The sequence below is a fragment of the Physeter macrocephalus genome, chromosome 18 (assembly GCF_002837175.3).
Source record: "Physeter macrocephalus isolate SW-GA chromosome 18, ASM283717v5, whole genome shotgun sequence".
Lineage (NCBI taxonomy): Eukaryota > Metazoa > Chordata > Mammalia > Artiodactyla > Physeteridae > Physeter > Physeter macrocephalus.
This window is the reverse complement of record NC_041231.1, coordinates 11,489,613-11,504,222: the sequence shown is the minus strand read 5'-3', so window position 1 is coordinate 11,504,222 and position 14,610 is coordinate 11,489,613. Positions and strand designations below refer to the sequence as shown.

Below are 14,610 nucleotides of genomic sequence, written 5' to 3'. Positions count from 1 at the left end.
ATAAGGAAAAATTGGCATTCCGAAGAACACAAGAAATTTTATTATCAACAAACTCAGATCAAAAAATAATTGCTTACTGGGACTTCCCTGGCAGTCCAGTTGTTAAGACTTTGCCTTCCAATGCAGGGGGTGCGGGTTTGATCCCTGGTGGGGGAGCTAAGATCCCACATGCCTCAGGGCCAGAAAACCAAAACAGAAGCAATATTGTAACAAACTCAATATTAAGACTTTAAAAATGGTCCATATCAGGGCTTCTCTGGGGGCCCAGTGGTTAAGAATCCTCCTGCCAATGCAGGGGACATGGGTTCAATCCCTGGTCCAGGAAGATCCCACATGCTGTAAAGCAACTAAGCCCGTGCGCCACAACTACTGAGCCTGCGCTGTAGAGCCCGCGAGCCTAGAGCCTATGCTCCGCAACAAGAGAAGCCACCATATTGAGAAGCCTGCACACCGCAACGAAGAGTAGCCCCCACTCGCCACGACTAGAGAAAGCCCGCATGCAGCCATAAATATGTAAATAAATAGATAAATAAATCTATTAAAAAATGGTCCATATCAAATTTTAAAATCCAAAAAAAATTGCTTACAGTATTTGTTTTTTGTTTTGGGGGGGGGGCGTTTTTTTGGCTACACGGCTTGCGGAATCCTAGTTCCCCAACCAGGGATGAAATCTGTGTCTCCTGCAGTGGAAGAGCGGAGTCCTAACCACTGGACCACCAGGGAATTCCCAGTAATTTTTTTTCTTAAAAAAAAATGATTAAGACATTTTTAATAGTTATGTGTGTATAATTGTAAAGCCTAAACATTACTCAGCAAATCAACTGATGAATTACATTACGTTTTTATCCATTTTCACTTTTGCCTTGGAATGATGGTCTGTCTTTCCCTATCACTGCCACCTGTCATTATAAGCCAACCACTCTCACCATATTTATAATAAACAAGGGACAACTTTATTCAGCAAATGTAATATGTACAACTGGTATTTCTGGGATTTGCTTTAAAGTAATCATGTAGAAGAGGAAAGATTATAGATAAAATAAGATTGGCTATGAGTTGGTTGTTGATTAAAACTTGGTAGTCTGTGAATTCATTACAGGGTTTTCTCTGGTTTTGTATTTGTTTGAAATTTTTCATGATAAAGTTTTTTTAAGATGCAAAAAATAGCATATCAGACAAGATAAGTACTGTGAACAAAATTTTGAAGGAAAAGAAACAGATGAATAGCTAATTAACAAAGGTGGTCTTCCATTCAAAGGAGTTTGAACTAACCCAGTAGGTATTAGGTAGCCATTGTAGGTTTCTAATAGAATGATAATGATCATAGTTATTTAGCGTCATGGGAGAATGAAGAGTAGATTGAAGGGTTGAGAGCTCAGTTAGTGAGAGCAGTTCACTGCAACCTTGAAATCATAAGGAGGTGAGTAGTGTTGGTGAATGGATGGATAAAAGACAATCTGTGAAATATTTCAGAGGAGAAAGAATAGCTCTGCATCTAGGCTGTCAGTCAGGTGCTAGTGCCAGCACAGTGAAAAGGAGAGGTTTTTTGCCTCATTAGCCCAGGACTTAGATTTGAACCATGTCCGGTGTCATAGTGGAGTATATACCAAATGATTTGTAGCTACGTTACAAATTTAGTCAGTATTTTGGCACTCTTTTAGTAAGTCAATATTGACAAGCTTCCTGTAGTTTCAAACTTTTTTCTCTTTCCGAGGGTTATTAAAAATGGAAGGCATCATATATACTACTGAGGCAGAACTGCTAGAACAGAGTTTTGATAGCTTATTTGAAACTGAAGAGCTCAAATCAACAGATGCCAGCTATATGGCTAGCATTTCTTTTTTCATTATTGAAACTGAAGAGCTCAAATCAACAGATGCCAGCTATATGGCTAGCATTTCTTTTTTCATTACTGGGAAAAGAAATTTAGAGCTTGGTGCTGCCTTCTATTAAATGAATTTAAAGTTATGTCACGGGACAACCGTAAGAAAATACTTCCGTTGTGTAATAGTGCCTTATCTAGGTTTTACTTTGAAGATCCCATCCCAAGTTTAGTGAAAAAGCAACTGAGATCTCCTACTTAGTATAAAAGAATTTTAGAGGACATCCGGTGTATCCAGTCAGTAGTCTTAAAAGTGTATCACAGAATTGTTGAGAATTTGCAATTAACTTTCATTTTAGGGTTTTCTTGAAGGCTGTAGAGAGTCTTCTAAGGAGAAACTCTATGAGGAATGTTAGAATTGAAATTATTTTGAACCTTACGGGAAAATGTAGCCTTCCCACTATGTTTGTAGTAGTGTAAAATAGCTTTAACTTTCTGGAGGGTGGTTCGGCATCACTAATAAATGTGCTCATGCCCTCTAGCAGTTCCACTTCTAACAATGTGTGCTAAGGAATTGTTTATACACATGTATAAAGAAAGGCATATGTACATGCCCATTCATTGCAGCATTGTGTATATTATGGAAAATTAGCAACAATCTAAACATTGTCCTGCAGAGAATTGATTTAAATTATAGTAGATCCATAGGATAGAATACAGTGCTGTCTTTTTTTGTTTGGCTGCATTGGGTCATCGTTGCGGTGCACGGGCTTCTCATTGCGGTGGCTTGTTTTGTGGAGCACGGCCTCTAGGCGCACGGGCTTCAGTAGTTGTGTGTGGGCTCAGTAGTTGTGGCTCGCGGGCTCTAGAGTGCAGGCTCAGTAGTTGTGGCGCACGGGCTTAGTTGCTCCATGGCAGGTGGGATCTTCCCAGACCAGGGCTTGAACCCCTGTCCATTGCATTGGCAGGAGGATTCTTAACCACTACACCACCAGGGAAGCCCCAGTGCTGTCGTTTAAGAGGAAGAAATAAATTTTGTACATGCGCATATAGAAAGATGTCCAAAACTTACTACTAAATGAGCAAAGCTGATTAAAGAACAGTAGGGGGCTTTCCTGGTGGCGCAGTGGTTGAGAGTCCGCCTGTCGATGCAGGGGATACGGGTTCGTGCCCCGGTCCGGGAAGATCCCACATGCCGCGGAGCGGCTAGGCCCGTGAGCCATAGCTGCTGAGCCTGCGCGTCCGGAGCCTGTGCTCCGCAACGGGAGAGGCCACAAGAGTGAGAGGCCCGTGTACCGCCAAAAAAAAAAAAAAAAAAAAAAAGAACACTAGGGTTCTCACTTTCATCTTTGGGGAACTTTGGGAAGTGGAATTACGTGAGAATTTCACTTCTACTTTTTATGCGTTTGTAATGTTTGTATATTTTTATAAGCATTTATTATTTCTTAATAAGTCAATAAAGATACAGCTATGGGTCAGGATAGGATCCCCGTTGTGCATATCAGAATTATTAAGCTTTAAATTCCTTTACTGCTAGATACTTAGCCACCTGGTCTCTCAAATAATCACAGAACACGTATAGTCAGGTTCTGTTTGTTTTTTGAAGGTTCTTGCTGCCCATTGTTCTTCATTCTTCATTCTTAATAGAATTTTTCATGAGACCAATCAGTGAAAAGTTTTGTCTAAACAGTTTAAGAGATTTATAAAAGAATCTGTTTCTGTACCCGTCTGTGTCACTGCTAAAAGATGGAGTGGTTTGGAGTTTTCTTTCTTTGGGGGTAGGGTGTTGTTTTCACTTCAGGATGACTCATTAATTGTAGAGACACACTTTAGGATTTTCTTTTCCCTTCATGGTTGTGAGCATGCAATACTTTGGCACATAGGCAAACCGAAAGAGTTTTTGCAAAGTGCCTACCCTCTTCTACTTGGATAAGAGAAACTTTATTATTTTGGGGGGGTGCGGGGGCTGCGTTGGGTCTTTGTTGCTGCGTGCGGGCTTTCTCTAGTTGCGGCTAGCGGGTACTACTCTTCATCGTGGTGCGTGGGCTTCTCATTGTGACTTCTCTTGTTGCAGAGCACGGGCTCTAGGTGCTTGGGCTTAAGTAGTTGTGGCTCGCAGGCTCAGTAGTTGTGGCTCGCAGGCTCTAGAGCACAGGCTCAGTAGTTGTGGTGCACGGGCTTAGTTGCTTTGCGGCATGTGGGATCTTCCTAGAGGAGGGATGGAACCTGTGTTCCCTGAGTTGGCAGGCGGATTCTTAACCACTGTGCCACCAGGGAAGTCCCAAGAGAAACATTTTAAAATAAAACTTAACATCGTTTTTATACGTAGTAGAGTTACATGAGTAGTTACTCACTTCATGATTGTTCAGTGAACAAATGAAGAAAACCCTGACAAATCTAGGTAGTATAAATCCCAAGAGAGCCAGGAATGTTAATCTGGACTTGTTTGTCTAACGTAGTACCAACAATAATTGGTGCTTAATTTTTTAAAAATTTCTTTTAGGGAATTCCCTGGTGGACTATTGGTTAGGACTCTGTGCTCTCACTGTGGAGGGCCCAGGTTCAATCCCTGGTGGGGGAACTAATCCCACAAGCTGCTCAGCAGCCAAAAAATATATTTTTTTTCTTTTAATTCAAATGTTGCTATCTAAAGTTAGTAGTAATTACTTTAATAAATAGAACCTATACATTAAAATCCTAATTTTCTTCTTAACTCCACTACTGTGTGTGTGACTTCTTATAAGTTAATACTTTTATAGCTCTGTTTCTTCGTCTATAGAATAATGAATTAGACTCTGAACTTAAAACTCTCAATTTTTTATCAACTGGAGAAATTTTGCCTAAACTACTGAAAATATAAAGATATCAATTCCTTATAAATATGTATAACTCACTTTGTCTGGAGTAAGTAAACATGGTTCCCATTCAGGGTTTGAAAATGAAAAAAGTATGGATTTAGAAGAGGCAGACACAGAGGTAGGAGAGGTTCTTTTCTGATATAGTATGGAACATGGCTCTAAAGCATGATCAGAGGCTTCAGACACAGTAGGACAAAACCTTTAGAGAGTCTTTAGAATATAGCTGTTTAAAGAGGTAAATCGAAGTTCATTGAGGGTATCATCTTTATTTGACACTTAGAAACCTAAAATTTTCCTAATTGGTTATTGTTAAGGGCAGAAAGAGTCTGTGCATCCTTGGTTAGTTTAGCAGTAAATATCTGTTTATCATCGTTAAATGAGTTGTAAATAAAATATTTCTTTTTCTTCAGTGTCATCTTAAAATAATTTAAGATTGTAGTATTTAGTTTCTTTATTTACAGAGTGTACTCTTATCCTGTTACCCCCTCCCTTCCAAGCACAATGAAGTATGTCTTCGCCTCTATAATATTGCCATTATTGAAGTTTTTCATGGGGAAAGAAATTCTTACTATGGACTGAAATAGGATTTTTTTTTAATTGGGTTTTAATTACCTCCTACTCTAGTAACTTCAGAGCTTTTGTAGACGTCAGTTTATTGTGCCAAGCCCAGTAGCCCCTAGAGGGAGTATAAATTTAGGCAAAGGAGACAAGGGATAAACAGGTGTTGAAGGAGAAGAGGTGGGAGAAAAGGAAAACTTTATCTTGGCTCTAAATTACTAAATAATAATGTTTCTTTAGTCTCTCTTAATTGTTTATCCCAACATGTTTGTCTTTTCTTCTCTTCAGCCCTGAATTTCTAGATCCTTTGCCTGAATTAACTTGCTTCAGATCATAAGCCTAACATAACTTACACTACCCCAAGTACATGAACTTTCCCCCAGATCTCTGAGCTCGCTCTTTTTTCTTAGAGTACATCTCTTATTTTCCAATAATTCTTATTTATTTCTTCTAATGCTTATCACTTCTCTCTCCTAGACTTTTTTTTTTTGCATGTTTCCTACATATCCTTTTCTCACAATTTACTTTAGCAAAATTGAAATATACACTGTTAGAGATGAGTGAAAATAATTTTTAGCCACATTCAGATTATTAGTAGCACCTCCTCTTTGTTTACATATATTTTAAAGTTCCAGAGAGCTACTTAAATTATTATTTGCTGCTAACACTAGTCTGTGTGCACCTATGTCAGCAGTACCGGTATTTTTCCTTCTACTGTACACTGAGAAAACTGAGGCTTTTGAGACATTGCATGAATTGCCCGAGTCCGTGTCACGACTCACAGAAATTTAGAGCAGAAGGAAACCCAGTGAAGATTTTACTTTGAGGAACTTAAGTCTTATCTATAAAAAGTGATTTTTCAGAGATCACCAGACTAATTAAGTTGTAGGCTAGAACTCAAATTTCCTAACTCCTAATACAGTACTTTTTCCTAACATACTTTCTCTTCTCCCAAGATAAAAAGCTTTATGTTAACAGTACAATGGCAGTGTTTTTCCTCAATATCTCAGTTTGGGTTGGAAATGGAAGATAAGCATATAATGCAGCTGCCACATTGGTTCTCAGACAAGTTGGTTGTGTAGCTAAATGTACATACATATTTACTGCTTTCTTAAGTGTTACGTGATTTAAAAATTGAGGGTATAAACATACAAAAAAGTCTTTTAATATTCTCTCTGTCTTCCCTTTTTACTGTTTAGTCATTCAAAAGGAGGAAATTTAAGTATAGAAGTATTTAAGAATAATCTTAACTTATATGTATAACAAAATTAATTGAATCTTAAAATTGGTGGTTATTTTCTTTTAACCCTTATTGAAAAATTTTCTGACTTTTTTTTCTTCTTAACTGTGTTGAATTTATTCATTTATTGGCCTATTAAAATATTTTACTGCTTCAGAGTTATTCTGTATATCTGTTGATTTTTATTATTTTAATAGTTTAAATATCGGGGTAGTAGATTGGGCTGAACACATTGATTTCAGAATACATTTTAGAAGCTTGTGTTTTTAGTGAATCCCAGTTTAAGGGTTATCGCTTTCAAAAAGAAGAAATTTGGTTAATTGTCGCATCTGGCTAGTTGGAGTTTAGAGAAATGAGGTTTCTTGTATACAGAGTCTTTTATTTAGTATGCAAGGCAGAAAAAAATCCTAATAATTTCATAACAATACTGTGTGAACAACCTGATATCAAAGCTCTGAAAAAGAAACCAGGCCTAGGAGATGAGGAATCTAGGGAGGATTTTTTTCTTTTTTTAATATTTATTTATTTATTTATTTGGTTGCTCCAGGTCTTAGTTGCGGCATGCGTGTGGTTTCTAGTTCCCTGACCAGGGATCGAACCCCGGCTCCCTGCATTGGGAGCGCGGAGTCTTAACCACTTCGCCACCAGGGAAGTCCCCTTGGGAGGATTTTTAAGTTGAGGATGTTTTAGATTCTAAAATAGTAAGTTGTGGCTAATAGGATGAAAATAATCATTAACCCTTTTAAAAAGACCTGAAGTAAGATTACTGCCCTTGAGAAAAGTGGGCCTTGCAAACTGATATTACTCAGCCTACCTTTTGTGTCAGCCTAAGCAAGAAGAGATTTTTCTCTTTTTCTGTAATACCTGCTATTTTTAACATATTGAGTTTCACATAATTTCAAAAATGTCTGTAAAATATACCTTTCTGGCCCTGAATTAGTGAGTGTGCATATTTGTCTTTACTTTGAAATCTCATAATTGGGCCCTAGATTGCAGAGTGATTTTAAAATTTAGGGAAGACACTACATCCCCAAACATTTTTTTTTAATAAGAATCGGAGAAAAGTGTTAAATTTCAACATAAATACCTTGCTGTTAGCATGAGAATTCATAAAAATAAAAATAATCTCTGTTTTCTTTCAAGTGTAATGGTAGAGGATAGACATTATAAAGCCAGAGGAACTAAAAAGGGACATTTTGAGAAAATGGCGTGTTTGTATATATCTAAATATATATATTCACTAACATGTTTTGTCAGAGATCAAAACTGAGGAAGAAATTTGACTTTCTGGTGGTTTGTGGAGAGAGTTGATCAGAGATTGCTTCTTGGCTAAGTTGCTGTCTGCATAGGCTGTTAACAATTGTTTCTCTGGCAGCAGATCTTGTTCATCAGGATTGCATCATTTCTGGGAGAATGGCCAAGGTCCACAGCCACAGTACAAAGACTGTCTGAAGCATATGAGGCCTGTTCTTTTTCTGAAGCGGCACTCCTCTTCCTGCCAGTCCTCTTCACAGGATTACTGAAGCAGACTTGTTCTGAACTTCTTTCATCGGATTGGCTGTTTATTGGACTCTTGTCTCCCAGCTGCTTCCGGCTCACCTGGCTGATGCAATTTCTTTTTCTGAAATCTCTGTTGGAGTTGTTCTTAAAACACTTTTTGTCTGTTTTCTCTGAGAGTGACCTGACAGATCACATGGGTCTTGTGCTTTCAGCAAGTCATATAGAGAAGAGACTGTCGGAATGGCAGATACAGAGACTATTGACCATTTCTGAATTCAATTAAAAAGACTGGGGTAATTATAAACTATTTCTGGCACGTTCTTAAAAGCCTTTTCCTTAGAAACTGTATGTAAATGGTGACTTCTCAAAAGAGTACTCAGTACTGGGAGTCAAGCTGGTTCTGCTTCTGAGTCCAAGAACATAGCTACAGTTCCTGGGGGGGTCTGATGGATTGTAGTTAAACTGAAATGAAATTGAAATTCCAATGCATTCATTTTCCCCCTACTGTATACTCATGTACTTATTTCTCTTTTTACTCCTGTCCTTTTTTCTTTCTTATTTATTGTTGCTAAAGGAGTCTGTTTCTTCCTTGGTGTAATATTTTTCTTCCTTCCATTTACTGTCACCTTCATACCTTTTATTTTTACAGTTCTGAGTATGCTCTTTAAAAATTGTTTCTAAAGAATAGTTTATTTTCCAATTTTTAATAAAAAGTTAGAAATCCATAAGATATCAACATAAAGAACATTTACTCTCTACTGCTTGGTAACTGGAATCTCACACACAGCTCTTTTCACATATATGATATAACATTTCAGATGTTGAAACCCCTTTCTGGCTAATGTTAAATTTGACATTTTCCCCTCCAAGTCCTATGTCATCACCTATTTTCCTTTTCTTTTTGGAGTGTAGAAAGCTAATTAAAGCTCTGTTTTCTACATGCTTTCCATTGTGTAGTTGACCACAAATGGATTCCCTCTTGTCACTCTTTCTATAGTAGGACAAGAGGGTAGGGGGAAGAAAGGACTAATATGAACTCTAATAGATCATGGTAGGTGACTGGAGAATAAATTTGACATTTGATTAAAGAAAAGCCTCCGAATTTAAGAATGGGTCAGAGGAGGAGAAAAGCACCTCCTAGGAGAGATAAAAAGAAGGAATCCTTTGGGAAATGGGAGAGAATTCTGATTTGAAGGAAAGAAAAGGATCACCCAGACACAATATATATCACTTCTTAACTCAAATAGACAATTGCCTTTTCTACCCTTTATTTAGGTTCTGGCTTTACAGGAAAATAAGATAACAAGGTTAAAGGACAAAGATACAGTACTAAATGGAACAATTACCGTTAAAATATTATTTCTGTAGAATTCTATTCCATGTGTCCATCTATGTTATTTCTTTCTATACTAATTTGCTTCTCAACTTTTTCTAGGTCTTCAGAACTACTGGCAGATAATTTTGGGGGACTTCATATTCAGAGGTCTATAAAAAGGTGACTGAGCCAAGTAAATTCTTTTAATTTGTTTTAATTTTTGTACTTCAGTGAATGCTAAAAACTATAATTTTGATATGAGTGATCATAATGTATTCAGCAAATATTCTCAAATACCCTCTGTGTGCCAGGTGCTGTTGTAGGCCGTGGAACTACAACAGAGGATAAAACACAAAAATCCTTGTCCTCATTGAGTTTTTATTTTGGTAGGAAGAGAGAGAGACAAATTAACAAGTAAAAGATACTTTGAAACTGTTCCACCTAGAGATTTTAATTCTTATCAGTTCTTTCTAGAACATATCTCCAACTATGTGATAAATTAGTGACTGCTATAACTACTAAGCTTGGTAAACTGTAGTAGGAGCCTATTGTCTTGTCTTATAAAACCAGGGTAATTATAGTAAAATACTGCATATAAATGATCTGTTAGAAGTTTTTCAGTTAACATTTTAATAGCTACATTTTGCATGTTATTTAGGAAAGGAACTAGTCTTGGGGTTATATGAGAAATTAGGTTTTGTTATCTTTTTTTTTAATTAAAAACACCCAATATTAAAAGAGTATTATTTGGAACAGGATAACCAAGCTAATACAAAATACCTCCATCAGAAGAGTGGAAGGGGTCATGTAAAATTACACAAAAGGAAAATGGAAGAATTCATGAAAGTAGTTAACTACTTAATCTTTCTTAAAGTTATTTTTCAACTATCCAAATTAGCTGGGTTGGGATTTCATAAAGGAATGTATTAATCACTTATTCATTTATTGAGGAGATATTATCTGAAGTGATTTTTCCATCTTTTCCTTTTAGTATATCTTTTGCTTTTTTTTTTTTTTTTTTTTTTTTTTTCCGTTACGCGGGCCTCTCACTGTGTGGCCTCTCCCGTTGCGGAGCCCAGGCTCCGGACGCGCAGGTTCAGCGGCCATGGCTCACGGACCTAGCCGCTCCGCGGCATGCCGGATCTTCCCGGACCGGGGCACGAACCTGTGTCCCCTGCATCGGCAGGCAGACTCTCAAGCACTGCGCCACCAGGGAAGCCCAGTATATCTTTTTCTTGACTCAGAAAAATAACCACTGTCAGCTTAGTTTTGTAAGTTTTCTTTTATCTAGACACCTACGTTTTTTTATGGGCATATAACAGTAATGGCTATGATAGAGGATTTTTTAATGGTGTTGAGTAATTGGCAGGGAGGGGTTCTTTACTGAAATATAACACATGATTCAGATTCTTGTATTGGTCAGGGTAGTAGTATGCTCATTATTAGACTCTGTTCTGGTTATTAAGCCAGGTAGCCTCTGGGCTTTTTTTTTTTTTTTTTTTTTTTTTTTTTTTTTTGGAGAATTATGCAGTGATACCAAATAGAGAAAGAGTTGTAACCAACAATCCCCAGTGTTTAAAAATGCCCTTCTGGGCTTATTTGATAAGTATTCTCTTCTGTTACTTATAGATTTTATTTCAGTTTCCCAGAGGATTAGAGAATGTACTGCTCTCCTCTGTTTGGTTATATTGTTAGGGAAAGGAAACATTTATGTGTAAAATAGGCCCAATGGCAGAAAGTTGTATTAGTCACTTTTGTTTTATGAGCTGTATGGAAGCAATAGATAGGAAGATTTGCCCTTTTCATTTCAGTCTCAAGTCCAACATGTCACCTCAAGTTGAGTGGGAACAGGTATATTGCCACACCCAGATTTGGAGAGTCCTAGGTACATTAGTGAGATCCAGCTCTTTCAAAGTGTAGGTGCCAGGGAGGACTGCTTAGTTTATAGCTGTTCTAGCATTGTAAAATAATGATAGAGAAGAGTATTATCTTTACGTGTTCTTAAAAATCTTGTCCTGATTCACTGTTCACTATTGGTTTTCTTTTCCATGTTAATTTGCTTCATATTTCAAAATAAGAGTCAAGCATCTGAGATCATCTACCATTATAAAATTTGCATTGATCCCCTGTATTGACTCAATTAATATGGTATACTTTTCATTTGATTTAATTTTTTTAGTATAAATAACCATTTTCTACTGTCTTATTTGTCTTATCATGAATCAGTATATCAGTCATGACTTCTTTTTGTAGTTTTTTTTGCAAAAATCTTTATTAACCTGGGCCTTAACAGTCACATTGACTTTCTTTCCTCCCACATAAAATGCTTTGTGTTCCATTCTTTTAATGGTTTTTCTATAGAACTATAAAATCACTAATGTAAAATCAAAGTACACTTTTTCCCTTTGCACCATACCTCCAAATCTCTTAATCTAGTTAATCTACTTTTGTTTCTTTACGCTACCAAGTTTGTTTCTTTCTGTTCCCAGACTCCACTGGCTGTGGTCACCAACTCAAGGTATCCTCACTGCTTTTCCATGCAAAATTTTCTAATTTTTATCATGAAACTGTACACTTCGTGGTTTATGTTTTTATTCATACCTAGCAGTGGATATTATCTCACAGATAGAGTTACTAATTACATCTTCTCCCAAAACTATAGTTATTAAAAAGGTTTAAAAGAAGGAAAAGAGTATTCCATGACAAAAGAAGGCAATAAGAAACAGCTGTTCAGTGAAATATAAACAAATTGATTTCTTTTATCATATTTAATTTGAAAGGAATAACATTAAACTAGTAGATTCTGTCAACTATTCTCTGTCTTGTTAGTTAGATCCTAGGGTGTCAGAAATTTTTGTTTGATAAGCAGTTGTGGAATGGGAGAAATGTGCTCATTGGTGAGCAGACTATTACTTTCCCTTTATCTGAAAAGAAAAAAATTAAAAGAGAAATGAAAAGTGAGCATAACTTTTGCTACCTCACTTTGTGGAACATTAATGTAGAACATAGTAAACACGAGACAATGTTGATCCCTTGTATTTGTTTTATATTTATCCCTTAAAAGCTTTGTTCAAAAAATAGAAAAATAGGGCTTCCCTGGTGGCGCAGTGGTTGCGAGTCCGCCTGCCGATGCAGGGGAACCGGGTTCGCGCACCGGTCTGGGAGGATCCCACATGCCGCGGAGCGGCTGGGCCCGTGGGCCATGGCCGCTGGGCCTGCGCGTCCGGAGCCTGTGCTCCGCAGCGGGAGAGGCCACAGCGGTGTGAGGCCCGCGTACCACAAAAAAAAAAAAAAAGAAAAAAGAAAAAAAAAAAAGAAAAATATTTAGTAGTATTTGCAATAAATTCAAAGAACTGTCTGGTTACTAGATGTTTTCCTTTTCTCTTATAGGATTCCTCATGTCCATAACATGTTGGTTGAGGCTCTGCAGCTCACCCCCACTCTCAGAGTGGCCAGTCTCTGATAATTGGACCCCGTGATTTCCACTCTCTGCTGTGTTGGACGTCATGAGCATTGCAATCCCTCTGGGAGTCACCACACCAGATACATCCTACTCAGATATGGCTGCTGGATCAGAGTAAGTGCTGCTTCCTAGGTAGCAGATACATTACCAGTTTGTGTGGAGACAAATTTCTTGTGGGCATCTAATAATAAATATGTGGTATTTTCTAAACCCAAGCCTAGCCCATTGTAAATGACATTAGACCTTTCCCTTTCCCCCATAGAAACTGGAGGAAAAAAAGAATTAGAAGTGGGAGGAAAAGAATTTGGCGGGGCGGGATTTCTGAGTAAATAATTCATAGAATTAAATTTTCAAGGTAGTGATTATGTTTTCATTTGTTTTGATGGGTGAGGAAGATTGAAATAAGTAAGTGTCACTACCTGCTTCTGTAGAGTTAATGATTATCTGATGAACAAAGGATAAGGAGGAGTTCTCTCCAACTGATTTTCCTTGAAGGCCTCTTCCTATGTACTTCTCATTCTTCTAGAGTAAAGGGGCTGCAACTATATGGGCAGGTTACTTAGACATTCTGATATTTGGGATAGAAAATGTGGAAATTAGTATCATCTGTTTTTATAATATTCATTGCCTAGAAAGAGGACCTTCAAAATCAGTGGTACCAAACTTTTTTTTCAGCTAAGAGCAGCTTTAGCAATTCAGAATTTGTCAAAAAGTCCAATCCCTAAAATAGACTCCCAATTCTTGAAGAATTTAAATGCCAAATGGCAATGAAGGTAGGCCTTCATTATAAAACTTTATATTCACAGTTTAAAAATTTTTAGCCTTTTGTATCCCTTCTCTTTTAAGTTGTCCAAGATTCCCCCTGCTCACAGATTCCCCCTCTTGTCCTTTTACCTCCCTTGTACCCAATCTTCCTTGCTTACAGAAAGGAAGTGGAAGCCCCCTACCTTTCAAGACGAAGTGGCACTACACCAGGATGTGAAAGTCCAGCGAAAGAGACCCAAGGGGCCTAGGGGGAAGCACACCCCCAGAAGCCAAGTCTATTCCAGGCAGTACCAGGGATTAGGGTCTGGGCTGGAAAAATCCTGGTGTTTTGAATATGTTCAGGTCCAGTTCAGACTCTTGATCCCACAGCCACTTCTTGAGTGAGGTGGGTGTTGCTCTAATTCCCCTGTTTCTCTTGCCATTCTCACAGTCCCTGGGGATTCCTTCCCCTTCAGCAAAGTAAAGAAACTGTACCAGAACTCTGGGTTCAACTGCATCCCTGATAATAGTGGTTTTCTTCCTTAAGACTGAGAATATTAGTAAAGAGCATGTCTGTTTCTTCACAAAGCCACCTAGGATAATTTAAATGTTTCATGACTTCCTTAAAGAGGAAGACTTAAAATGAAGCTACCCTAAGAAGCAGTGTGTTATATTCTGGGGTCGTGTAGAATTGAAAGCAGTTTCTGGCCTTATTCCCATATAAAAAGGAAGATGGAGGGTCGGGGGGTAAGGAAGGGTGGATTGTGTTACTTCCAGGACCTTTTTTCCTGTTTTGTTTTGTTTTTATTTTTGTGCATGCCACAGAGATTTAGTTATGCCAGTAGCCGAGACTACCAGTTTTACAACTGTTTCCCAAATAGAGTACTTAAAAATCTTCCTACATTAATAGGTAATTGTGTAGTGTTAATGAATTTGTGTAAAGCCAACCACTAGCCTCCTATATGGATTGACTGACAGACTGTATATGTAAACAACATTAACATTTGTCGGAAATTTCAACAAAAAGATTGACTCAACGAGTTTGGGGTTAGTAGCTAAGGAAAAGACCTAAAGCTATTATTCTTAAAACAGGGATTTTTCCCAGAGTAC

At 37.6% G+C, this 14,610-nt stretch overlaps 1 protein-coding gene across 15 annotated transcripts in view; it reads left to right on the top strand.

Annotated features, from left to right (window-relative positions):
- The window catches only part of SETD5 (SET domain containing 5), an 82,410-nt gene that overhangs the window by 24,463 nt on the left and 43,337 nt on the right, over positions 1-14,610 (top strand). For 10 of the 15 annotated variants that reach the window (XR_003676908.2, XM_007121787.4, XM_028479197.2 and 7 more), the window contains exons 2-4: positions 9,414-9,473; positions 12,684-12,870; positions 13,682-13,906. Coding sequence is in view for 3 of the 15 variants with exons in the window: in XM_024123915.3 (XP_023979683.1) it covers positions 12,800-12,870 (71 nt within the window). In the remaining 12 variants the exon portion in view is untranslated. Of the gene's footprint in view, positions 1-8,153; positions 8,272-9,413; positions 9,474-12,683; positions 12,871-13,681; positions 13,907-14,610 lie in introns of those variants that run through there. The other 5 variants (XM_024123915.3, XM_024123913.3, XM_007121791.4 and 2 more) reach the window with 2 other exon arrangements.